Genomic DNA, 26,015 nt, shown 5'->3' with positions numbered 1-26,015 from the left:
TATCACAGTCATAGTCAGTACATTCATCTACAGATAGCTAGGTGGGACAACCACATATAACAGTCATAGTCAGTAGCTATCAGCAATGTCAGAGCAGGAAGTGTTAAACATTCTCCTCCTCTTCCTCCTCATCCTCCTCCTCTACAGGGTGGCTATAACCTGACCGCCATCTCTGAGTCTATGTCTGCCTGCACCAGTGTTCTCCTGGGAGACCCCGCTCTGCCCCTGCCTCCCTTGCCCCCGCCTCACCTCAACGCAGCAGACAGCATCAACAAGGTCATACGCACCCACTGCGCCTATTGGCTGTCCCTCAGGATACAACGTGAGTCCTGTTTCTCTATCTGGAACTCTCAGGAATCAGTATTTTGTGAAAGATTTTTGTTTTTGTTTTATCATCTGTTTAAAGCGACAGGATGTGTATACCAGGGGGAGCTGTATACCAGGGGGAACTGTATACCAGGTGGAACTGTATACCAGGGGGAACTGTATACCAGGGGGAACTGTATACCAGGGGGAGCTGTATCCCAGGGGGAGCCGTATCCCAGGGGGAGCTGTATACCAGGGGGAGCTGTATACCAGGGAGAGCTGTATCCCAGGGAGAGCTGTATCCCAGGGGGAACTGTATACCAGGGGGAACTGTATACTAGGGGGAACCGTATACCAGGGGGAGCCGTATCCCAGGGGGAACCGTATACCAGGGGGAACCGTATACCAGGGGGAACCGTATACCAGGGGGAGCCGTATACCAGGGGGAACTGTATACCAGGGGGATACCAGGGGGAGCTGTATACTAGGGGGAGCTGTATACCAGGGGGAGCTGTATACCAGGGGGAGCTGTATACCAGGGGGAGCCGTATACCAGGGGGAACCGTATACCAGGGGGAACCGTATACCAGGGGGAACCGTATACCAGGGGGAACCGTATACCAGGGGGAGCTGTATACTAGGGGGAGCCGTATACCAGGGGGAGCCGTATACCAGGGGGAGCCGTATACCAGGGGGAGCCGTATACCAGGGGGAGCCGTATACCAGGGGGAGCCGTATACCAGGGGGAGCCGTATACCAGGGGGAGCCGTATACCAGGGGGAACCGTATACCAGGGGGAACCGTATACCAGGGGGAGCCGTATACCAGGGGGACCGTATACCAGGGGGAACCGTATACCAGGGGGAGCCGTATCCCAGGGGGAGCCGTATCCCAGGGGGAGCCGTGTACCAGGGGGAGCCGTATACCAGGGGGAACCGTATACCAGGGGGAACCGTATCCCAGGGGGAACCGTATCCCAGGGGGAACCGTATCCCAGGGGGAACCGTATCCCAGGGGGAACTGTATCCCAGGGGGAACTGTATCCCAGGGGGAACCGTATACTAGGGGGAACCGTATACTAGGGGGAGCTGTATCCCGTGGGGAGCTGTATACCGGGGGAACTGTATCCCAGGGGGAACTGTATACCAGGGGGAACCGTATACCAGGGGGAACCGTATCCCAGGGGGAACCGTATCCCAGGGGGAACCGTATACCAGGGGGAACCGTATACCAGGGGGAACCGTATACCAGGGGGAGCTGTATCCCGTGGGGAGCTGTATACCGGGGGAACTGTATCCCAGGGGGAACTGTATACCAGGGGGAACCGTATACCAGGGGGAACCGTATCCCAGGGGGAGCCGTATACCAGGGGGAACCGTATACCAGGGGGAACCGTATACCAGGGGGAACCGTATACCAGGGGGAGCCGTATACCAGGGGGAGCCGTATACCAGGGGGAGCCGTATACCAGGGGGAGCCGTATACCAGGGGGAGCCGTATACCAGGGGGAACCGTATCCCAGGGGGAACCGTATACCAGGGGGAACCGTATACCAGGGGGAGCTGTATCCCAGGGGGAGCTGTATCCCAGGGGGAACTGTATACCAGGGGGAACTGTATACCAGGGGGAACTGTATACCAGGGGGAACTGTATACCAGGGGGAACTGTATACCAGGGGGAACTGTATACCAGGGGGAACCGTATACCAGGGGGAACCGTATACCAGGGGGAGCTGTATACCAGGGGGAGCCGTATACCAGGGGGAGCCGTATACCAGGGGGAACCGTATCCCAGGGGGAACCGTATCCCAGGGGGAACCGTATACCAGGGGGAACCGTATACCAGGGGGAGCCGTATACCAGGGGGAGCCGTATACCAGGGGGAGCCGTATACCAGGGGGAGCCGTATACCAGGGGGAGCCGTATACCAGGGGGAACCGTATCCCAGGGGGAACCGTATACCAGGGGGAGCCGTATACCAGGGGGAGCCGTATCCCAGGGGGAGCCGTATCCCAGGGGGAGCTGTATCCCAGGGGGAGCTGTATCCCAGGGGGATGTAATGTTTTCTCTGTATTGTTTTCTCTCATCAGTTCCAGAGTCTCTCCGCCTGTCTCTGCCAAACCCCAAACCCAGAGGGAAGAGGACTTCTAAGGGCAAGAAGTCTCCCAGACAGGGTAACCAGGGCGGAACCAGCCCTGGTCAGGGGTCATCTCAGACCACACCTCACTCCACATCTCAGACCACACCTCACACCACATCTCAGACCACACCTCACACCACATCTCAGACCACACCTCACTCCACATCTCAGACCACACCTCACACCACATCTCAGACCACACCTCTGCCCTCTGGCGGTCGGGTCGACCTTGACCTAGATGACCTCACAAAGGGACTGGTGTCACTCGACCTAAACCAAAGTAGCTCAGCCAATCCCAGCCCAGCGTCTGTCCCTGTGGGTGGAGCCAGGTCGAAGGTGAGGCTCAGTCCTATGAAGACGGAAGCTGTTCCAAATACGCCCGAGATTCTCCAACCAACGCCTGACAAGACAGAGACGCAGGTAAGGAACCGTGTGAAGGCATGGTTACATACCAAATGGCACCCTATTCCCTAGTGCACCACTCTGACCAGAGCCCTATCCAAAGTAGTGCACTATGTAGGGAATAGGTTGGCGCTTTGGATGCAACCTTTTGGCCAAGATCCCTGCTCTCTGTTTTTAGATAATTTCTGTACTTCTTTGTGAACTCATGGGGATTGGATCAACTGAACTTTTGGGACAGCAGGTAGCCTAGCGGTTAGAGCGTTGGGCCAGTAACCGAAAGGTTGCAAGATCGAATCCCCCGAGCTGACAAGGTTAAAAATCTGTCGTTCTGCCCCTGAACAAGGCAGTTAACCCACTGTTCCCCAGTAGGCCGACGTTGTAAATAAGAATTTGTTCTTAACTGTCTTGCCTCGTTAAATAAAGGTTAAATAAAGGTTAAATAAAGGTTAAATAAAGGTTGAATAAAGGTTAAATAAAGGTTAAATAAAATGTAAAAAATGCAGGCTCTGACCTCCATCAGAAACAGTGTTTATTTTCACCTCAAGGTTGTCAATGATTGAAAAGGTGAACCTTTTCTCCTATTGACTGGCATTGTTACTGAATTACCATCCTAGGCGGTCGCCATGGCTACCTCAGACCCGGTTACCAAGGGAGACCAGGAGAGCGGTGCTGCGGCGGTGGAGGTGGAAGGGGCGTCTGGTTACTCCAAGGAGCCGGTGTTTGAGCTGTTCTGTGGAAACCAGGATGTGGACGGGGTACAGACGATATTACGTCTTTTATTTTTACATTTTCTCCTTTCATATTAAGTTATGATTTGTTGAGGTGTTATTGGTAGAACTGGGGATCCAAACCCCTTCACGTCTTGTCTAAAATACCAAGTAAAAAGAAAAATTGTCTTAACATCTCAGTACGCTGAAGATAACAATTTACGATTGAGGCAGAAATCTCATGTAACTTTTCAGTATTTTCAAGAGAGTAATTTTAGCTTGTCTTCCCCCCCAACCCCCCCAGAGCACTATGTACGTGGTGGATCCCCTGTCCTGGTGCCCCCACCTAGACTCGGTGACTCCTGTTCCTGCTGGCGGGATAGATGTGTTTCGGCCCTGTGAGGACTGTGGGAGCGATGCTGAGAACTGGATCTGTCTCTGCTGTTACAAGGTACTGGAAACAAAGGACACTTCCTCTCCTCTCAACCTCATATCATCTCCTGTACCGTCGTCTAGAGGTCGACCTGTACTGGCGTCTGGAGGTCGACCTCTACCGGCGTCTAGAGGTCGACCTCTACCGGCGTCTAGAGGTCGACCTGTACCGGCGTCTAGAGGTCGACCTCTACCGGCGTCTAGAGGTCGACCTCTACCGGCGTCTAGAGGTCGACCTGTACCGGCGTCTAGAGGTCGACCTCTACCGGCGTCTAGAGGTCGACCTGTACCGGCGTCTAGAGGTCGACCTCTACCGGCGTCTAGAGGTCGACCTGTACCGGCGTCTAGAGGTCGACCTGTACCGGCGTCTGGAGGTCGACCTGTACCGGCGTCTAGAGGTCGACCTGTACCGGCGTCTAGAGGTCGACCTCTACCGGCGTCTGGAGGTCGACCTGTACCGGCGTCTAGAGGTCGACCTGTACCGGCGTCTAGAGGTCGACCTGTACCGGCGTCTAGAGGTCGACCTCTACCGGCGTCTAGAGGTCGACCTCTACCGGCGTCTGGAGGTCGACCTGTACCGGCGTCTGGAGGTCGACCTCTACCGGCGTCTGGAGGTCGACCTCTACCGGCGTCTAGAGGTCGACCTCTACCGGCGTCTAGAGGTCGACCTCTACCGGCGTCTAGAGGTCGACCTGTACCGGCGTCTAGAGGTCGACCTCTACCGGCGTCTGGAGGTCGACCTCTACCGGCGTCTAGAGGTCGACCTGTACCGGCGTCTAGAGGTCGACCTCTACCGGCGTCTGGAGGTCGACCTCTACCGGCGTCTGGAGGTCGACCTCTACCGGCGTCTAGAGGTCGACCTGTACCGGCGTCTAGAGGTCGACCTCTACCGGCGTCTAGAGGTCGACCTCTACCGGCGTCTAGAGGTCGACCTGTACCGGCGTCTAGAGGTCGACCTCTACCGGCGTCTGGAGGTCGACCTCTACCGGCGTCTGGAGGTCGACCTCTACCGGCGTCTAGAGGTCGACCTCTACCGGCGTCTGGAGGTCGACCTCTACCGGCGTCTAGAGGTCGACCTGTGCCGGCGTCTAGAGGTCGACCTGTACCGGCGTCTAGAGGTCGACCTCTACCGGCGTCTAGAGGTCGACCTCTACCGGCGTCTGGAGGTCGACCTCTACCGGCGTCTAGAGGTCGACCTCTACCGGCGTCTAGAGGTCGACCTCTACCGGCGTCTGGAGGTCGACCTCTACCGGCGTCTAGAGGTCGACCTGTGCCGGCGTCTAGAGGTCGACCTGTACCGGCGTCTAGAGGTCGACCTCTACCGGCGTCTAGAGGTCGACCTCTACCGGCGTCTAGTGATCGACCTCTACCGGCGTCTAGACGTCGACCTCTACCGGCGTCTAGAGGTCGACCTCTACCGGCGTCTGGAGGTCGACCTCTACCGGCGTCTGGAGGTCGACCTGTACCGGCGTCTGGAGGTCGACCTGTACCGGCGTCTGGAGGTCGACCTCTACCGGCGTCTAGAGGTCGACCTCTACCGGCGTCTAGAGGTCGACCTCTACCGGCGTCTAGAGGTCGACCTCTACCGGCGTCTAGAGGTCGACCTGTACCGGCGTCTAGAGGTCGACCTCTACCGGCGTCTGGAGGTCGACCTCTACCGGCGTCTGGAGGTCGACCTCTACCGGCGTCTAGAGGTCGACCTCTACCGGCGTCTAGAGGTCGACCTGTACCGGCGTCTAGAGGTCGACCTCTACCGGCGTCTAGAGGTCGACCTGTACCGGCGTCTAGAGGTCGACCTCTACCGGCGTCTAGAGGTCGACCTGTACCGGCGTCTAGAGGTCGACCTGTACCGGCGTCTGGAGGTCGACCTGTACCGGCGTCTAGAGGTCGACCTGTACCGGCGTCTAGAGGTCGACCTCTACCGGCGTCTGGAGGTCGACCTGTACCGGCGTCTAGAGGTCGACCTGTACCGGCGTCTAGAGGTCGACCTGTACCGGCGTCTAGAGGTCGACCTCTACCGGCGTCTAGAGGTCGACCTCTACCGGCGTCTGGAGGTCGACCTGTACCGGCGTCTGGAGGTCGACCTCTACCGGCGTCTGGAGGTCGACCTCTACCGGCGTCTAGAGGTCGACCTCTACCGGCGTCTAGAGGTCGACCTCTACCGGCGTCTAGAGGTCGACCTGTACCGGCGTCTAGAGGTCGACCTCTACCGGCGTCTAGAGGTCGACCTGTACCGGCGTCTAGAGGTCGACCTCTACCGGCGTCTAGAGGTCGACCTGTACCGGCGTCTAGAGGTCGACCTGTACCGGCGTCTGGAGGTCGACCTGTACCGGCGTCTAGAGGTCGACCTGTACCGGCGTCTAGAGGTCGACCTCTACCGGCGTCTGGAGGTCGACCTGTACCGGCGTCTAGAGGTCGACCTGTACCGGCGTCTAGAGGTCGACCTGTACCGGCGTCTAGAGGTCGACCTCTACCGGCGTCTAGAGGTCGACCTCTACCGGCGTCTGGAGGTCGACCTGTACCGGCGTCTGGAGGTCGACCTCTACCGGCGTCTGGAGGTCGACCTCTACCGGCGTCTAGAGGTCGACCTCTACCGGCGTCTAGAGGTCGACCTCTACCGGCGTCTAGAGGTCGACCTGTACCGGCGTCTAGAGGTCGACCTCTACCGGCGTCTGGAGGTCGACCTCTACCGGCGTCTAGAGGTCGACCTGTACCGGCGTCTAGAGGTCGACCTCTACCGGCGTCTGGAGGTCGACCTCTACCGGCGTCTGGAGGTCGACCTCTACCGGCGTCTAGAGGTCGACCTGTACCGGCGTCTAGAGGTCGACCTCTACCGGCGTCTAGAGGTCGACCTCTACCGGCGTCTAGAGGTCGACCTGTACCGGCGTCTAGAGGTCGACCTCTACCGGCGTCTGGAGGTCGACCTCTACCGGCGTCTGGAGGTCGACCTCTACCGGCGTCTAGAGGTCGACCTCTACCGGCGTCTGGAGGTCGACCTCTACCGGCGTCTAGAGGTCGACCTGTGCCGGCGTCTAGAGGTCGACCTGTGCCGGCGTCTAGAGGTCGACCTGTACCGGCGTCTAGAGGTCGACCTCTACCGGCGTCTGGAGGTCGACCTCTACCGGCGTCTGGAGGTCGACCTCTACCGGCGTCTAGAGGTCGACCTCTACCGGCGTCTAGAGGTCGACCTCTACCGGCGTCTGGAGGTCGACCTCTACCGGCGTCTAGAGGTCGACCTGTGCCGGCGTCTAGAGGTCGACCTGTACCGGCGTCTAGAGGTCGACCTGTACCGGCGTCTAGAGGTCGACCTCTACCGGCGTCTAGTGATCGACCTCTACCGGCGTCTAGACGTCGACCTCTACCGGCGTCTAGAGGTCGACCTCTACCGGCGTCTGGAGGTCGACCTCTACCGGCGTCTGGAGGTCGACCTGTACCGGCGTCTGGAGGTCGACCTGTACCGGCGTCTGGAGGTCGACCTCTACCGGCGTCTAGAGGTCGACCTCTACCGGCGTCTAGAGGTCGACCTCTACCGGCGTCTAGAGGTCGACCTCTACCGGCGTCTAGAGGTCGACCTGTACCGGCGTCTAGAGGTCGACCTCTACCGGCGTCTGGAGGTCGACCTCTACCGGCGTCTGGAGGTCGACCTCTACCGGCGTCTAGAGGTCGACCTCTACCGGCGTCTAGAGGTCGACCTGTACCGGCGTCTAGAGGTCGACCTCTACCGGCGTCTAGAGGTCGACCTGTACCGGCGTCTAGAGGTCGACCTCTACCGGCGTCTAGAGGTCGACCTGTACCGGCGTCTAGAGGTCGACCTGTACCGGCGTCTGGAGGTCGACCTGTACCGGCGTCTAGAGGTCGACCTGTACCGGCGTCTAGAGGTCGACCTCTACCGGCGTCTGGAGGTCGACCTGTACCGGCGTCTAGAGGTCGACCTGTACCGGCGTCTAGAGGTCGACCTGTACCGGCGTCTAGAGGTCGACCTCTACCGGCGTCTGGAGGTCGACCTGTACCGGCGTCTGGAGGTCGACCTCTACCGGCGTCTGGAGGTCGACCTCTACCGGCGTCTGGAGGTCGACCTCTACCGGCGTCTAGAGGTCGACCTCTACCGGCGTCTAGAGGTCGACCTCTACCGGCGTCTAGAGGTCGACCTGTACCGGCGTCTAGAGGTCGACCTCTACCGGCGTCTGGAGGTCGACCTCTACCGGCGTCTAGAGGTCGACCTGTACCGGCGTCTAGAGGTCGACCTCTACCGGCGTCTGGAGGTCGACCTCTACCGGCGTCTGGAGGTCGACCTCTACCGGCGTCTAGAGGTCGACCTGTACCGGCGTCTAGAGGTCGACCTCTACCGGCGTCTAGAGGTCGACCTCTACCGGCGTCTAGAGGTCGACCTGTACCGGCGTCTAGAGGTCGACCTCTACCGGCGTCTGGAGGTCGACCTCTACCGGCGTCTAGAGGTCGACCTCTACCGGCGTCTGGAGGTCGACCTCTACCGGCGTCTAGAGGTCGACCTGTGCCGGCGTCTAGAGGTCGACCTGTACCGGCGTCTAGAGGTCGACCTCTACCGGCGTCTAGAGGTCGACCTCTACCGGCGTCTGGAGGTCGACCTCTACCGGCGTCTAGAGGTCGACCTCTACCGGCGTCTAGAGGTCGACCTCTACCGGCGTCTGGAGGTCGACCTCTACCGGCGTCTAGAGGTCGACCTGTGCCGGCGTCTAGAGGTCGACCTCTACCGGCGTCTGGAGGTCGACCTCTACCGGCGTCTAGAGGTCGACCTGTACCGGCGTCTAGAGGTCGACCTCTACCGGCGTCTAGAGGTCGACCTCTACCGGCGTCTAGTGATCGACCTCTACCGGCGTCTAGACGTCGACCTCTACCGGCGTCTAGAGGTCGACCTCTACCGGCGTCTGGAGGTCGACCTGTACCGGCGTCTGGAGGTCGACCTCTACCGGCGTCTGGAGGTCGACCTCTACCGGCGTCTAGAGGTCGACCTGTACCGGCGTCTAGAGGTCGACCTCTACCGGCGTCTGGAGGTCGACCTGTACCGGCGTCTAGAGGTCGACCTCTACCGGCGTCTAGAGGTCGACCTCTACCGGCGTCTAGAGGTCGACCTGTACCGGCGTCTAGAGGTCGACCTCTACCGGCGTCTAGAGGTCGACCTCTACCGGCGTCTAGAGGTCGACCTCTACCGGCGTCTAGAGGTCGACCTGTACCGGCGTCTAGAGGTCGACCTGTACCGGCGTCTAGAGGTCGACCTCTACCGGCGTCTAGAGGTCGACCTCTACCGGCGTCTAGAGGTCGACCTGTACCGGCGTCTAGAGGTCGACCTGTACCGGCGTCTAGAGGTCGACCTCTACCGGCGTCTGGAGGTCGACCTCTACCGGCGTCTAGAGGTCGACCTCTACCGGCGTCTAGAGGTCGACCTCTACCGGCGTCTAGAGGTCGACCTGTACCGGCGTCTAGAGGTCGACCTCTACCGGCGTCTGGAGGTCGACCTCTACCGGCGTCTGGAGGTCGACCTCTACCGGCGTCTAGAGGTCGACCTCTACCGGCGTCTAGAGGTCGACCTGTACCGGCGTCTAGAGGTCGACCTCTACCGGCGTCTAGAGGTCGACCTGTACCGGCGTCTAGAGGTCGACCTCTACCGGCGTCTAGAGGTCGACCTCTACCGGCGTCTGGAGGTCGACCTGTACCGGCGTCTAGAGGTCGACCTGTACCGGCGTCTAGAGGTCGACCTGTACCGGCGTCTAGAGGTCGACCTCTACCGGCGTCTAGAGGTCGACCTCTACCGGCGTCTGGAGGTCGACCTGTACCGGCGTCTGGAGGTCGACCTCTACCGGCGTCTGGAGGTCGACCTCTACCGGCGTCTAGAGGTCGACCTCTACCGGCGTCTAGAGGTCGACCTCTACCGGCGTCTAGAGGTCGACCTGTACCGGCGTCTAGAGGTCGACCTCTACCGGCGTCTGGAGGTCGACCTCTACCGGCGTCTAGAGGTCGACCTGTACCGGCGTCTAGAGGTCGACCTCTACCGGCGTCTGGAGGTCGACCTCTACCGGCGTCTGGAGGTCGACCTCTACCGGCGTCTAGAGGTCGACCTGTACCGGCGTCTAGAGGTCGACCTCTACCGGCGTCTAGAGGTCGACCTCTACCGGCGTCTAGAGGTCGACCTGTACCGGCGTCTAGAGGTCGACCTCTACCGGCGTCTGGAGGTCGACCTCTACCGGCGTCTGGAGGTCGACCTCTACCGGCGTCTAGAGGTCGACCTCTACCGGCGTCTGGAGGTCGACCTCTACCGGCGTCTAGAGGTCGACCTGTGCCGGCGTCTAGAGGTCGACCTGTACCGGCGTCTAGAGGTCGACCTCTACCGGCGTCTAGAGGTCGACCTCTACCGGCGTCTGGAGGTCGACCTCTACCGGCGTCTAGAGGTCGACCTCTACCGGCGTCTAGAGGTCGACCTCTACCGGCGTCTGGAGGTCGACCTCTACCGGCGTCTAGAGGTCGACCTGTGCCGGCGTCTAGAGGTCGACCTGTACCGGCGTCTAGAGGTCGACCTCTACCGGCGTCTAGAGGTCGACCTCTACCGGCGTCTAGTGATCGACCTCTACCGGCGTCTAGACGTCGACCTCTACCGGCGTCTAGAGGTCGACCTCTACCGGCGTCTGGAGGTCGACCTCTACCGGCGTCTGGAGGTCGACCTGTACCGGCGTCTGGAGGTCGACCTGTACCGGCGTCTGGAGGTCGACCTCTACCGGCGTCTAGAGGTCGACCTCTACCGGCGTCTAGAGGTCGACCTCTACCGGCGTCTAGAGGTCGACCTGTACCGGCGTCTAGAGGTCGACCTCTACCGGCGTCTAGAGGTCGACCTCTACCGGCGTCTGGAGGTCGACCTGTACCGGCGTCTGGAGGTCGACCTCTACCGGCGTCTGGAGGTCGACCTCTACCGGCGTCTAGAGGTCGACCTCTACCGGCGTCTAGAGGTCGACCTCTACCGGCGTCTAGAGGTCGACCTCTACCGGCGTCTAGAGGTCGACCTGTACCGGCGTCTAGAGGTCGACCTCTACCGGCGTCTGGAGGTCGACCTCTACCGGCGTCTAGAGGTCGACCTGTACCGGCGTCTAGAGGTCGACCTCTACCGGCGTCTGGAGGTCGACCTCTACCGGCGTCTGGAGGTCGACCTCTACCGGCGTCTAGAGGTCGACCTGTACCGGCGTCTAGAGGTCGACCTCTACCGGCGTCTAGAGGTCGACCTCTACCGGCGTCTAGAGGTCGACCTGTACCGGCGTCTAGAGGTCGACCTCTACCGGCGTCTGGAGGTCGACCTCTACCGGCGTCTAGAGGTCGACCTCTACCGGCGTCTGGAGGTCGACCTCTACCGGCGTCTAGAGGTCGACCTGTGCCGGCGTCTAGAGGTCGACCTGTACCGGCGTCTAGAGGTCGACCTCTACCGGCGTCTAGAGGTCGACCTCTACCGGCGTCTGGAGGTCGACCTCTACCGGCGTCTAGAGGTCGACCTCTACCGGCGTCTAGAGGTCGACCTCTACCGGCGTCTGGAGGTCGACCTCTACCGGCGTCTAGAGGTCGACCTGTGCCGGCGTCTAGAGGTCGACCTGTACCGGCGTCTAGAGGTCGACCTCTACCGGCGTCTAGAGGTCGACCTCTACCGGCGTCTAGTGATCGACCTCTACCGGCGTCTAGACGTCGACCTCTACCGGCGTCTAGAGGTCGACCTCTACCGGCGTCTGGAGGTCGACCTCTACCGGCGTCTGGAGGTCGACCTGTACCGGCGTCTGGAGGTCGACCTCTACCGGCGTCTGGAGGTCGACCTCTACCGGCGTCTAGAGGTCGACCTGTACCGGCGTCTAGAGGTCGACCTCTACCGGCGTCTGGAGGTCGACCTGTACCGGCGTCTAGAGGTCGACCTCTACCGGCGTCTAGAGGTCGACCTCTACCGGCGTCTAGAGGTCGACCTGTACCGGCGTCTAGAGGTCGACCTCTACCGGCGTCTAGAGGTCGACCTCTACCGGCGTCTAGAGGTCGACCTCTACCGGCGTCTAGAGGTCGACCTGTACCGGCGTCTAGAGGTCGACCTGTACCGGCGTCTAGAGGTCGACCTCTACCGGCGTCTAGAGGTCGACCTCTACCGGCGTCTAGAGGTCGACCTGTACCGGCGTCTAGAGGTCGACCTGTACCGGCGTCTAGAGGTCGACCTCTACCGGCGTCTGGAGGTCGACCTCTACCGGCGTCTAGAGGTCGACCTCTACCGGCGTCTAGAGGTCGACCTCTACCGGCGTCTAGAGGTCGACCTGTACCGGCGTCTAGAGGTCGACCTCTACCGGCGTCTGGAGGTCGACCTCTACCGGCGTCTGGAGGTCGACCTCTACCGGCGTCTAGAGGTCGACCTCTACCGGCGTCTAGAGGTCGACCTGTACCGGCGTCTAGAGGTCGACCTCTACCGGCGTCTAGAGGTCGACCTGTACCGGCGTCTAGAGGTCGACCTCTACCGGCGTCTAGAGGTCGACCTGTACCGGCGTCTAGAGGTCGACCTGTACCGGCGTCTGGAGGTCGACCTGTACCGGCGTCTAGAGGTCGACCTGTACCGGCGTCTAGAGGTCGACCTCTACCGGCGTCTGGAGGTCGACCTGTACCGGCGTCTAGAGGTCGACCTGTACCGGCGTCTAGAGGTCGACCTGTACCGGCGTCTAGAGGTCGACCTCTACCGGCGTCTAGAGGTCGACCTCTACCGGCGTCTGGAGGTCGACCTGTACCGGCGTCTGGAGGTCGACCTCTACCGGCGTCTGGAGGTCGACCTCTACCGGCGTCTAGAGGTCGACCTCTACCGGCGTCTAGAGGTCGACCTCTACCGGCGTCTAGAGGTCGACCTGTACCGGCGTCTAGAGGTCGACCTCTACCGGCGTCTGGAGGTCGACCTCTACCGGCGTCTAGAGGTCGACCTGTACCGGCGTCTAGAGGTCGACCTCTACCGGCGTCTAGAGGTCGACCTGTACCGGCGTCTAGAGGTCGACCTCTACCGGCGTCTGGAGGTCGACCTCTACCGGCGTCTAGAGGTCGACCTGTACCGGCGTCTAGAGGTCGACCTCTACCGGCGTCTAGAGGTCGACCTCTACCGGCGTCTAGAGGTCGACCTGTACCGGCGTCTAGAGGTCGACCTCTACCGGCGTCTGGAGGTCGACCTCTACCGGCGTCTGGAGGTCGACCTCTACCGGCGTCTAGAGGTCGACCTCTACCGGCGTCTGGAGGTCGACCTCTACCGGCGTCTAGAGGTCGACCTGTGCCGGCGTCTAGAGGTCGACCTGTACCGGCGTCTAGAGGTCGACCTCTACCGGCGTCTAGAGGTCGACCTCTACCGGCGTCTGGAGGTCGACCTCTACCGGCGTCTAGAGGTCGACCTCTACCGGCGTCTAGAGGTCGACCTCTACCGGCGTCTGGAGGTCGACCTCTACCGGCGTCTAGAGGTCGACCTGTGCCGGCGTCTAGAGGTCGACCTGTACCGGCGTCTAGAGGTCGACCTCTACCGGCGTCTAGAGGTCGACCTCTACCGGCGTCTAGTGATCGACCTCTACCGGCGTCTAGACGTCGACCTCTACCGGCGTCTAGAGGTCGACCTCTACCGGCGTCTGGAGGTCGACCTGTACCGGCGTCTGGAGGTCGACCTCTACCGGCGTCTGGAGGTCGACCTCTACCGGCGTCTAGAGGTCGACCTGTACCGGCGTCTAGAGGTCGACCTCTACCGGCGTCTGGAGGTCGACCTGTACCGGCGTCTAGAGGTCGACCTCTACCGGCGTCTAGAGGTCGACCTCTACCGGCGTCTAGAGGTCGACCTGTACCGGCGTCTAGAGGTCGACCTCTACCGGCGTCTAGAGGTCGACCTCTACCGGCGTCTGGAGGTCGACCTCTACCGGCGTCTAGAGGTCGACCTCTACCGGCGTCTAGAGGTCGACCTCTACCGGCGTCTAGAGGTCGACCTCTACCGGCGTCTAGAGGTCGACCTGTACCGGCGTCTAGAGGTCGACCTCTACCGGCGTCTGGAGGTCGACCTGTACCGGCGTCTAGAGGTCGACCTCTACCGGCGTCTAGAGGTCGACCTCTACCGGCGTCTAGAGGTCGACCTCTACCGGCGTCTAGAGGTCGACCTGTACCGGCGTCTAGAGGTCGACCTCTACCGGCGTCTGGAGGTCGACCTGTACCGGCGTCTGGAGGTCGACCTGTACCGGCGTCTGGAGGTCGACCTGTACCGGCGTCTAGAGGTCGACCTCTACCGGCGTCTGGAGGTCGACCTCTACCGGCGTCTGGAGGTCGACCTGTACCGGCGTCTGGAGGTCGACCTCTACCGGCGTCTGGAGGTCGACCTCTACCGGCGTCTAGAGGTCGACCTCTACCGGCGTCTAGAGGTCGACCTGTACCGGCGTCTAGAGGTCGACCTCTACCGGCGTCTGGAGGTCGACCTGTACCGGCGTCTAGAGGTCGACCTCTACCGGCGTCTAGAGGTCGACCTCTACCGGCGTCTAGAGGTCGACCTCTACCGGCGTCTAGAGGTCGACCTGTACCGGCGTCTAGAGGTCGACCTCTACCGGCGTCTGGAGGTCGACCTGTACCGGCGTCTGGAGGTCGACCTGTACCGGCGTCTGGAGGTCGACCTCTACCGGCGTCTAGAGGTCGACCTCTACCGGCGTCTGGAGGTCGACCTCTACCGGCGTCTGGAGGTCGACCTGTACCGGCGTCTGGAGGTCGACCTCTACCGGCGTCTGGAGGTCGACCTCTACCGGCGTCTGGAGGTCGACCTCTACCGGCGTCTAGAGGTCGACCTCTACCGGCGTCTAGAGGTCGACCTCTACCGTCGTCTAGAGGTCGACCTGTACCGTCGTCTAGAGGTCGACCTGTACCGGCGTCTGGAGGTCGACCTGTACCGGCGTCTGGAGGTCGACCTCTACCGGCGTCTAGAGGTCGACCTGTACCGGCGTCTAGAGGTCGACCTGTACCGGCGTCTAGAGGTCGACCTGTACCGGCGTCTAGAGGTCGACCTCTACCGGCGTCTGGATAAGATATACATTTAACTTTTATTGTCCTCAATTTGTGTTTGACATCATAGCAAGAAGATGTTACATGCCATTCTCTGACTCGTGTTTTTCCTCTTCGCTATGTCCAGGTGTACTGTGGTCGCTATGTCAACCAGCACATGTTAACCCACGGCGTGGTGTCAGAACATCGTCTGGTACTGAGCTTCGCTGACCTGTCGGTGTGGTGTTACTCCTGTCAGGCCTACGTCCACAACCAGGTGAGAGGAGGAGTGTGGCAAATCACATGTTATTAGTGACATGCTTGGTAAACAACAGGTGTAGACTAACAGTGAAATGATTAGTTACAGGTCGTTCCCAACAATACAGAGAGAAAGAAAATAGAGAAATAATAGAAAAGTAAAACACGTCATAATAAATACACAATGAGTAACAATAACATGGTACTATACACAGAGTACCAGTACTGAGTTAATGATAACATGGCTATATACCTGGGGTACCAGTACTGAGTCAATGATAACATGGCTGTATACACAGAGTACCAGTACTGAGTTAATGATAACATGGTTATATACACAGAGTACCAGTACTGAGTCAATGATAACATGGCTATATACCTGGGGTACCAGTACTGAGTCAATGATAACATGGCTGTATACACAGAGTACCAGTACTGAGTTAATGATAACATGGTTATATACACAGAGTACCAGTACTGAGTTAATGATAACATGGCTATATACACAGAGTACCAGTACTGAGTCAATGATAACATGGATATATACACAGAGTACCAGTACTGAGTTAATGATAACATGGTTATATACACAGAGTACCAGTACTGAGTTAATGATAACATGGTTATATACACAGAGTACCAGTACTGAGTCAATGATAACATGGATATATACACAGAGTACCAGTACTGAGTTAATGGTAACATGGCTATATACACAGAGTACCAGTACTGAGTTAATGGTAACATGGCTATATACACAGAGTACCAGTACTGAGTTAATGATAACATGGCTCTATACACAGAGTACCAGTACTGAGTTAATGATAACATGGTACTATACACAGAGTACCAGTACTGAGTTAATGATAACATGGCTCTATACACAGAGTACCAGTACTGAGTTAATGATAACATGGTTATATACACAGAGTACCAGTACTGAGTTAATGATAACATGGTACTATACACAGAGTACCAGTACTGAGTTAATGATAACATGGTTATATACACAGAGTACCAGTACTGAGTTAATGATAACATGGCTGTATACACAGAGTACCAGTACTGAGTCAATGATAACATGGTTATATACACAGAGTACCAGTACTGAGTCAATGGTAACATGGCTATATACACAGAGTACCAGTACTGAGTCAATGATAACATGGTTATATACACAGAGTACCAGTACTGAGTCAATGGTAACATGGCTATATACACAGAGTACCAGTACTGAGTCAATGGTAACATGGCTATATACACAGAGTACCAGTACTGAGTCAATGATAACATGGATATATACACAGAGTACCAGTACTGAGTTAATGATAACATGGCTATATACACAGAGTACCAGTACTGAGTTAATGATAACATGGCTATATACACAGAGTACCAGTACTGAGTTAATGATAACATGGTTATATACACAGAGTACCAGTACTGAGTTAATGATAACATGGCTCTATACACAGAGTACCAGTACTGAGTCAATGATAACATGGTTATATACACAGAGTACCAGTACTGAGTCAATGGTAACATGGCTATATACACAGAGTACCAGTACTGAGTTAATGATAACATGGTTATATACACAGAGTACCAGTACTGAGTCAATGATAACATGGCTATATACACAGAGTACCAGTACTGAGTCAATGATAACATGGCTCTATACACAGAGTACCAGTACTGAGTTAATGATAACATGGCTCTATACACAGAGTACCAGTACTGAGTCAATGATAACATGGTTATATACACAGAGTACCAGTACTGAGTCAATGCTGCTGTTCCTCCTCTGTTCTTCCCCCCTCTGCTCCATGTACACATGCTGCTGTTCCTCCTCTGTTCTTCCCCCCTCTGCTCCATGTACACATGCTGCTGTTCCTCCTCTGTTCTTCCCCCCTCTGCTCCATGTACACATGCTGCTGTTCCTCCTCTGTTCTTCCCCCCTCTGCTCCATGTACACATGCTGCTGTTCCTCCTCCGATCTTCCCCCCTCTGCTCCATGTACACATGCTGCTGTTCCTCCTCTGTTCTTCCCCCCTCTGCTCCATGTACACATGCTGCTGTTCCTTCTCTGTTCTTCCCCCCTCTGCTCCATGTACACATGCTGCTGTTCCTCCGTTCTTCCCCCCTCTGCTCCATGTACACATGCTGCTGTTCCTCCTCTGTTCTTCCCCCCTCTGCTCCATGTACACATGCTGCTGTTCCTCCTCTGTTCTTCCCCCCTCTGCTCCATGTACACATGCTGCTGTTCCTCCTCTGTTCTTCCCCCCTCTGCTCCATGTACACATGCTGCTGTTCCTCCTCTGTTCTTCCCCCCTCTGCTCCATGTACACATGCTGCTGTTCCTCCTCTGTTCTTCCCCCCTCTGCTCCATGTACACCTGCTGCTGTTCCTCCTCTGTTCTTCCCCCCTCTGCTCCATGTACACATGCTGCTGTTCCTCCTCTGTTCTTCCCCCCTCTGCTCCATGTACACATGCTGCTGTTCCTCCGTTCTTCCCCCCTCTGCTCCATGTACACATGCTGCTGTTCCTCCGTTCTTCCCCCCTCTTCTCCATGTACACATGCTGCTGTTCCTCCTCTGTTCTCCCCCCTCTGCTCCATGTACACATGCTGCTGTTCCTCCTCTGTTCTTCCCCCCTCTGCTCCATGTACACATGCTGCTGTTCCTCCTCCGTTCTTGCCCCCTCTGCTCCATGTACACATGCTGCTGTTCCTCCTCTGTTCTTCCCTCCTCTGCTCCATGTACACATGCTGCTGTTCCTCCTCTGTTCTTCCCCCCTCTGCTCCATGTACACATGCTGCTGTTCCTCCTCTGTTCTTCCCCCCTCTGCTCCATGTACACCTGCTGCTGTTCCTCCTCTGTTCTTCCCCCCTCTGCTCCATTTACACATGCTGCTGTTCCTCCTATATTCTTCCCCCCTCTGCTCCATGTACACATGCTGCTGTTCCTCCTCTGTTCTTCTCCCCTCTGCTCCATGTACACACGCTGCTGTTCCTCTGTTCTTCCCCCCTCTGCTCCATGTACACTTGCTGCTGTTCCTCCTCTGTTCTTCCCCCCTCTGCTCCATGTACACATGCTGCTGTTCCTCCTCTGTTCTCCCCCCCTCTGCTCCATGTACACATGCTGCTGTTCCTCCTCTGTTCTTCTCCCCTCTGCTCCATGTACACATGCTGCTGTTCCTCCTCTGTTCTTCTCCCCTCTGCTCCACGTACACATGCTGCTCTTCCTGCAGAAAAGTTTGCAACGCAACTTTGTTAATTTTTAGCATTTTCTCTCGTTCACTTCCTCTTGTAAATGTCCACACTCACTCATTACTATTTAGCTAACAGTGTCTGTAATTTCACTACAAGTGTTTGCTAATTTTGTTAGCATTCTGGTAATAGACTGGTAATAGACGGCCAATGGGCCTGTAGTAGCCTGAGACTCAGAATAATGCTGTGTGAAGATAGCACAGGGCCTGTAGTAGCCTGAGACTCATAATAATGCTGTGTGAAGATAGCACAGGGCCTGTAGTAGCCTGAGACTCATAATAATGCTGTGTGAAGATAGCACAGGGCCTGTAGTAGCCTGAGACTCAGAATAATGCTGTGTGAAGATAGCACAGGGCCTGTAGTAGCCTGAGGCTAAGAATAATGCTGTGTGAAAAGGCCTTTTCTTTATGATGCTAGAAGTAGTACCACAGCGTTAATGTTCCCCGTGCTTAAATCTCTTTCTCTCCTTTTATTCTCTCTCCCGCCCTTCTACCTGTTGTCCAGATGGTGTTTGAAGCCAAGAACGCTGCCCACTGTATGAAGTTTGGAGAGGACATGCCCCTCTCTAACTGAAGCCATACAGGGACGACGACACAGAGAAAGAGAGAGAGAGAGAGAGAGAGAGGACATATGTTGTTGTGAAAGCAAAATCTAAAAGACCACTGTTCTGTTCTCGGTGCTATTGTTAGTGCCTCTGCTTGCTTTGCAGACATGACTGTGCCTTTAAATCTCTCTTTATATTCTCACTCTCTGTCTGTCTTCCTGTCTCTCTCTCTCTCTCTCTCTCTCTCTCTCTCTCTCTCTCTCTCTCTCTCTCTCTCTCTCTCTCTCTCTCTCTCTCTCTCTCTCTCTCTCTCTCACTCTGTGTGTCTCTCTGCCTTTGTCTTTCTCTCTTTCTTTCTCTCTCTCTTTCTTTCTTTCTCTCTCTTTCTTTCTTTCTCTCTCTTTCTTTCTCTCTCTTTCTTTCTCTCTTTCTTTCTTTCCCTCCCCAGCCGAATGTCAATGAGTTCATTGTATTTGCCAAAACCTCTCGTATCCAAAATATATGTCTATGAAGCTACTCTGTCCTCACTGTCCTTCATTTAGCTGTCCTCACTGTCCTTTATTTAGCTGTCCTCACTGTCCTTTATTTAGCTGTCCTCATTGTCCTTCATTTAGCTGTCCTCACTGTGGTTCATTTAGCTGTCCTCACTGTGGTTTATTTAGCTGTCCTCACTGTCCTTCATTTAGCTGTCCTCACTGTCCTTCATTTAGCTGTCCTCACTGTCCTTCAATTAGCTGTCCTCACTGTCCTTCATTTAGCTGTCCTCACTGTCCTTCATTTAGCTGTCCTCACTGTGGTTTATTTAGCTGTCCTCACTGTCCTTCATTTAGCTGTCCTCACTGTCCTTCAATTAGCTGTCCTCACTGTCCTTCATTTAGCTGTCCTCACTGTCCTTTATTTAGCTGTCCTCACTGTGGTTTATTTAGCTGTCCTCGGTGTGGTTCATTTAGCTGTCCTCACTGTCCTTTATTTAGCTGTCCTCACTGTCCTTTATTTAGCTGTCCTCACTGTCCTTTATTTAGCTGTCCTCACTGTACTTCATTTAGCTGTCCTCACTGTGGTTTATTTAGCTGTCCTCACTGTCCTTCATTTAGCTGTCCTCACTGTCCTTCATTTAGCTGTCCTCACTGTCCTTCATTTAGCTGTCCTCACTGTCCTTTATTTAGCTGTCCTCACTGTGGTTTATTTAGCTGTCCTCGGTGTGGTTCATTTAGCTGTCCTCACTGTCCTTTATTTAGCTGTCCTCACTGTCCTTCATTTAGCTGTCCTCACTGTCCTTTATTTAGCTGTCCTCACTGTCCTTTATTTAGCTGTCCTCACTGTGGTTTATTTAGCTGTCCTCACTGTCCTTCATTTAGCTGTCCTCACTGTCCTTCATTTAGCTGTCCTCACTGTCCTTCAATTAGCTGTCCTCACTGTCCTTCATTTAGCTGTCCTCACTGTCCTTCATTTAGCTGTCCTCACTGTGGTTTATTTAGCTGTCCTCACTGTCCTTCATTTAGCTGTCCTCACTGTCCTTCAATTAGCTGTCCTCACTGTCCTTCATTTAGCTGTCCTCACTGTCCTTTATTTAGCTGTCCTCACTGTGGTTTATTTAGCTGTCCTCGGTGTGGTTCATTTAGCTGTCCTCACTGTCCTTTATTTAGCTGTCCTCACTGTCCTTTATTTAGCTGTCCTCACTGTCCTTTATTTAGCTGTCCTCACTGTACTTCATTTAGCTGTCCTCACTGTGGTTTATTTAGCTGTCCTCACTGTCCTTCATTTAGCTGTCCTCACTGTCCTTCATTTAGCTGTCCTCACTGTCCTTCATTTAGCTGTCCTCACTGTCCTTTATTTAGCTGTCCTCACTGTGGTTTATTTAGCTGTCCTCGGTGTGGTTCATTTAGCTGTCCTCACTGTCCTTTATTTAGCTGTCCTCACTGTCCTTCATTTAGCTGTCCTCACTGTCCTTTATTTAGCTGTCCTCACTGTCCTTTATTTAGCTGTCCTCACTGTGGTTCATTTAGCTGTCCTCACTGTCCTTTATTTAGCTTTCCTCAGTTGCCGCGGATCTTATTTTCATCTTTTGACATTCATAAATAATTCAGAATCCAACCTTTTAAAGTATTGATTCTTAAAAAAAACTCTCAGCTGTTTGATTTGGGTCACTTCACTTGGTGTATTTTGAATTTTATGAAGCACACTTAAAACGACATTGCTTCTGGCACCGAATGACCGATCTGCATGAAACTTGGTATGTAGCATCTATGGACAAAAGTCTCTTAACACAGTATTTTCCAGACTAGTACCTAAAACAACATGGACGCTATTGACCAATAAACATTAATGTGGGCGTGGTCTGGCACATAAATGCATGTAAATCAGTCAAGGATATTCGTATTGAAACTCAATTTGGTACACATGTTGCAAACACTGTCAAGACTAAACATATGCAAGAACATTCCGTATTGACCACACGGTGGCGCTATAACAGACACATGTTTATATCTCTTGATCTGTTTGATCTGTTTGATCTGTTTGAGTGCAGAAATTTGGCACACGTACTAAGGGAAATGAGTCTAGCTAACCCACGCTATATCTCAGACACCACTGTCCCGATTTTGACGAAACTTGGGGGAATGATGCGTCTTGCCATAGAGATCCGGCATTTATAAAATAAAACTTATTGGCCCAAGGTGGGGCCCTGTATCGTTCGTGGGGGACTACACGTTTTCTGTTGCCTTTTTTGATCGTGGTTAGTAATAAACCCAACAGTCATACGAGACAGAACTTACTCACCAAGCTGTCTTTCTTGCAAGACTGATTGGAGAGGTTGTGTGGAGGGCTCTGATTGGAGAGGTTGTGTGGAGGGCTCTGATTGGAGAGGTTGTGTGGAGGGCTCTGATTGGAGAGGTTGTGTGGAGGGCTCTGATTGGAGAGGTTGTGTGGAGGGCTCTGATTGGAGAGGTTGTGTGGAGGGCTCTGATTGGAGAGGTTGTGTGGAGGGCTCTGATTGGAGAGGTTGTGTGGAGGGCTCTGATTGGAGAGGTTGTGTGGAGGGCTCTGATTGGAGAGGTTGTGTGGAGGGCTCTGATTGGAGAGGTTTGTATGGAGGGCTTTGATTGGAGAGGTTGTGTGGAGGGCTCTGTCCTTTTTCTTTGCCTTATTTCTTTCTTATATTTTCTCGGTGGAGGGCTAGCACATTATTGTCCCCCACGATGAAATCAGAGGGGGGCTGGATCTGTCTGTCCATTCGTACATTTGTCACGCGTAATATCTCAGCCACCTCTCGCCCCAATTTGATGAAACTTGAGTGATGCGTCTTGCCATAGAGATCCGGTGTTTAAATAGGCCCCAAAAAACTACACTGACAGGCCCCCAAAAAACTACACTGATAGGCCCCCAAAAACTACACTGATAGGCCCCCAAAAACTACACTGATAGGCCCCCAAAAACTACACTGATAGGCCCCAACAACTACACGGATAGGCCCCCAAAAACTACACTGATAGGCCCCAACAACTACACGGATAGGCCCCAAGTACGACACTGATAGGCCCCCAAAAACTACACTGATAGGCCCCCAAAAACTACACTGATAGGCCCCAACAACTACACGGATAGGCCCCAAGTACGACACTGATAGGCCCCCAAAAACTACACTGATAGGCCCCCAAAAAACGACACTGATAGGCCCCCAAAAACTACACTGATAGGCCCCCAAAAACTACACTGATAGGCCCCAAAAACTACACTGATAGGCCCCAAAAACTACACTGATAGGCCCCAAAATCTACACTGATAGGCCCCAAGAAACTACACTGATAGGCCCCAAGAAACTACACTGATAGGCCCCAAAAACTACACTGATAGGCCCCAAAAACTACACTGATAGGCCCCAAAAACTACACTGATAGGCCCCCAAAAACTACACTGATAGGCCCCAAAAACTACACTGATAGGCCCCCAAAAAACGACACTGATAGGCCCCAAAAACTACAGTGATAGGCCCCCAAAACTACAGTGATAGGCGCTATAGTAATCAACTGAAATTCCAAACTTTGAACAAGCGGATCTCCTGCGCTGCATCATTTGTGGGGGACAACATGTTTACTGTTGCCTTGTTGTATTTATATTTATTGGTTGTATGTATCACCCTCAAACCTCTCTCATTTAAAAGCAATTGCAATATGAAGTTTCTGAGCATTGATATCTTACGACTGTTCAATTGTGTTATTATACATACATTTTTCCATGTTCTTTACTTTCTCTATCTAAAAGCACATGCATCTAATGCCACAATACATTTTATAATGTAATACTTTGCTTTTATTATGGAAACTGAATCATTGTAGCTCTTATAATAAAATATGTTTTGTCTACCTTTTTTTTAAATGTTTTTTTAATGTGCCGTTAATGGTTTGAAATTGTAATAATCTTTAGAATGATCTTTCCCGAGTGGTTTTTGTGCTTGATTTTCTGTCAGAAATGTGATGATCCGTAGTGACCGTATTACCCCGTGTGTCAGTGGCCATTTCATTCAATTCATGTATCTATTTATACAGGATAATAGATTTAAACATGTCAAGTGTACCGTTTAGGAACAATACATTACAATTCAGAAAAATGAATGAGACACGGTTTAATCTTTTTTTTCAAACACACAAGAAGAAATTGTAATTGCCTACTTCAAAATGGAGATGGCCTCAATGGTGCTGCCCATGCTGTCAGAGACACCATACGGGCACATCTAGTATCTCATCTTTCTATCCAATTCCACGAGGAGAAGTTAAGCAAATGGAAGGAAAACAAAAACAGTAGATAGAAGAGAGTATTATTAGAGGAGGTGGATAGTATTATTAGAGGAGGTGGATAGTATTATTAGAGGAGGTGGATAGTATTATTAGAGGAGGTGGATAGTATTATTAGAGGAGGTGAATAGTATTATTAGAGGAGGTGGATAGTATTATTAGAGGAGGTGGAGAGTATTATTAGAGGAGGTGGAGAGTATTATTAGAGAAGGTGGAGAGTATTATTAGAGGAGGTGAATAGTATTATTAGAGGAGGCGGAGAGTATTATTAGAGGAGGCGGAGAGTATTATTAGAGGAGGCGGAGAGTATTATTAGAGGAGGCGGAGAGTATTATTAGAGGAGGCGGAGAGTATTATTAGAGGAGGCGAATAGTATTATTAGAGGAGGCGGAGAGTATTATTAGAGGAGGCGGAGAGTATTATTAGAGGAGGCGAATAGTATTATTAGAGGAGGCGGAGAGTATTATTAGAGGAGGTGGAGAGTATTATTAGAGGAGGTGGAGAGTATTATTAGAGGAGGTGGATAGTATTATTAGAGGGGGTGAATAGTATTATTAGAGGGGGTGAATAGTATTATTAGAGGAGGTGAATAGTATTATTAGAGGAGGTGGATAGTATTATTAGAGGAGGTGGATAGTATTATTAGAGGAGGTGGATAGTAATATTAGAGGAGGTGGATAGTATTATTAGAGGAGGTGGATAGTATTATTAGAGGAGGTGGATAGTATTATTAGAGGAGGTGAATAGTATTATTAGAGGAGGTGGATAGTATTATTAGAGGAGGTGAATAGTATTATTAGAGGAGGCGGAGAGTATTATTAGAGGAGGCGGAGAGTATTATTAGAGGAGGCGGAGAGTATTATTAGAGGAGGCGAATAGTATTATTAGAGGAGGCGGATAGTATTATTAGAGGAGGCGGATAGTATTATTAGAGGAGGTGGATAGTATTATTAGAGGAGGTGAATAGTATTATTAGAGGAGGTGGATAGTATTATTAGAGGAGGTGGATAGTATTATTAGAGGAGGTGGATAGTATTATTAGAGGAGGTGGATAGTATTATTAGAGGAGGTGGATAGTATTATTAGAGGAGGTGAATAGTATTATTAGAGGAGGTGGAGAGTATTATTAGAGGAGGTGGAGAGTATTATTAGAGGAGGTGGAGAGTATTATTAGAGGAGGTGGAGAGTATTATTAGAGGAGGTGGAGAGTATTATTAGAGGAGGTGGAGAGTATTATTAGAGGAGGTGGAGAGTATTATTAGAGGAGGTGGATAGTATTATTAGAGGAGGTGGATAGTATTATTAGAGGAGGTGGATAGTATTATTAGAGGAGGTGGATAGTATTATTAGAGGAGGTGAATAGTATTATTAGAGGAGGTGAATAGTATTATTAGAGGAGGCGGAGAGTATTATTAGAGGAGGCGGAGAGTATTATTAGAGGAGGCGGATAGTATTATTAGAGGAGGCGGATAGTATTATTAGAGGAGGTGAATAGTATTATTAGAGGAGGTGGATAGTATTATTAGAGGAGGTGGATAGTATTATTAGAGGAGGTGAATAGTATTATTAGAGGAGGCGGATAGTATTATTAGAGGAGGCGAATAGTATTATTAGAGGAGGCGGATAGTATTATTAGAGGAGGCGGATAGTATTATTAGAGGAGGCGAATAGTATTATTAGAGGAGGCGAATAGTATTATTAGAGGAGGCGGATAGTATTATTAGAGGAGGTGGATAGTATTATTAGAGGAGGCGGATAGTATTATTAGAGGAGGCGGAGAGTATTATTAGAGGAGGCGGAGAGTATTATTAGAGGAGGCGGATAGTATTATTAGAGGAGGCGAATAGTATTATTAGAGGAGGCGGATAGTATTATTAGAGGAGGCGGAGAGTATTATTAGAGGAGGCGGAGAGTATTATTAGAGGAGGCGGAGAGTATTATTAGAGGAGGCGGATAGTACTATTAGAGGAGGCGGATAGTATTATTAGAGGAGGCGAATAGTATTATTAGTTGAGGTGGATAGTATTATTAGAGGAGGTGAATAGTATTATTAGAGGAGATGGATAGTATTATTAGAGGAGGTGGATAGTATTATTAGAGGAGGTGAATAGTATTATTAGAGGAGGTGGATAGTATTATTAGAGGAGGTGAATAGT

At 53.4% G+C, this 26,015-nt stretch overlaps 1 protein-coding gene across 2 annotated transcripts in view; it reads left to right on the top strand.

Moving 5' to 3' along the window:
• The window catches only part of hdac6 (histone deacetylase 6), a 78,941-nt gene extending 55,262 nt beyond the window's left edge, over window positions 1-23,679 (top strand). For both annotated transcript variants that reach the window (XM_071373302.1, XM_071373301.1), the window contains exons 22-27: window positions 148-322; window positions 2,396-2,865; window positions 3,462-3,602; window positions 3,859-4,005; window positions 15,148-15,276; window positions 19,030-23,679. In XM_071373302.1, coding sequence (XP_071229403.1) covers window positions 148-322; window positions 2,396-2,865; window positions 3,462-3,602; window positions 3,859-4,005; window positions 15,148-15,276; window positions 19,030-19,098 — 1,131 coding nt within the window. In that variant the 3' untranslated portion in view covers window positions 19,099-23,679. The remainder of the gene's footprint in view (window positions 1-147; window positions 323-2,395; window positions 2,866-3,461; window positions 3,603-3,858; window positions 4,006-15,147; window positions 15,277-19,029) is intronic.
• Window positions 23,680-26,015: the final 2,336 nt, after the last annotated feature.

Source organism: Salvelinus alpinus, chromosome 28, assembly GCF_045679555.1.
Source record: "Salvelinus alpinus chromosome 28, SLU_Salpinus.1, whole genome shotgun sequence".
In the NCBI taxonomy this organism is placed as follows: domain Eukaryota; kingdom Metazoa; phylum Chordata; class Actinopteri; order Salmoniformes; family Salmonidae; genus Salvelinus; species Salvelinus alpinus.
The sequence above is the reverse complement of the archived record's forward strand: the minus strand, read 5'-3'. Positions and strand labels throughout refer to the sequence as shown.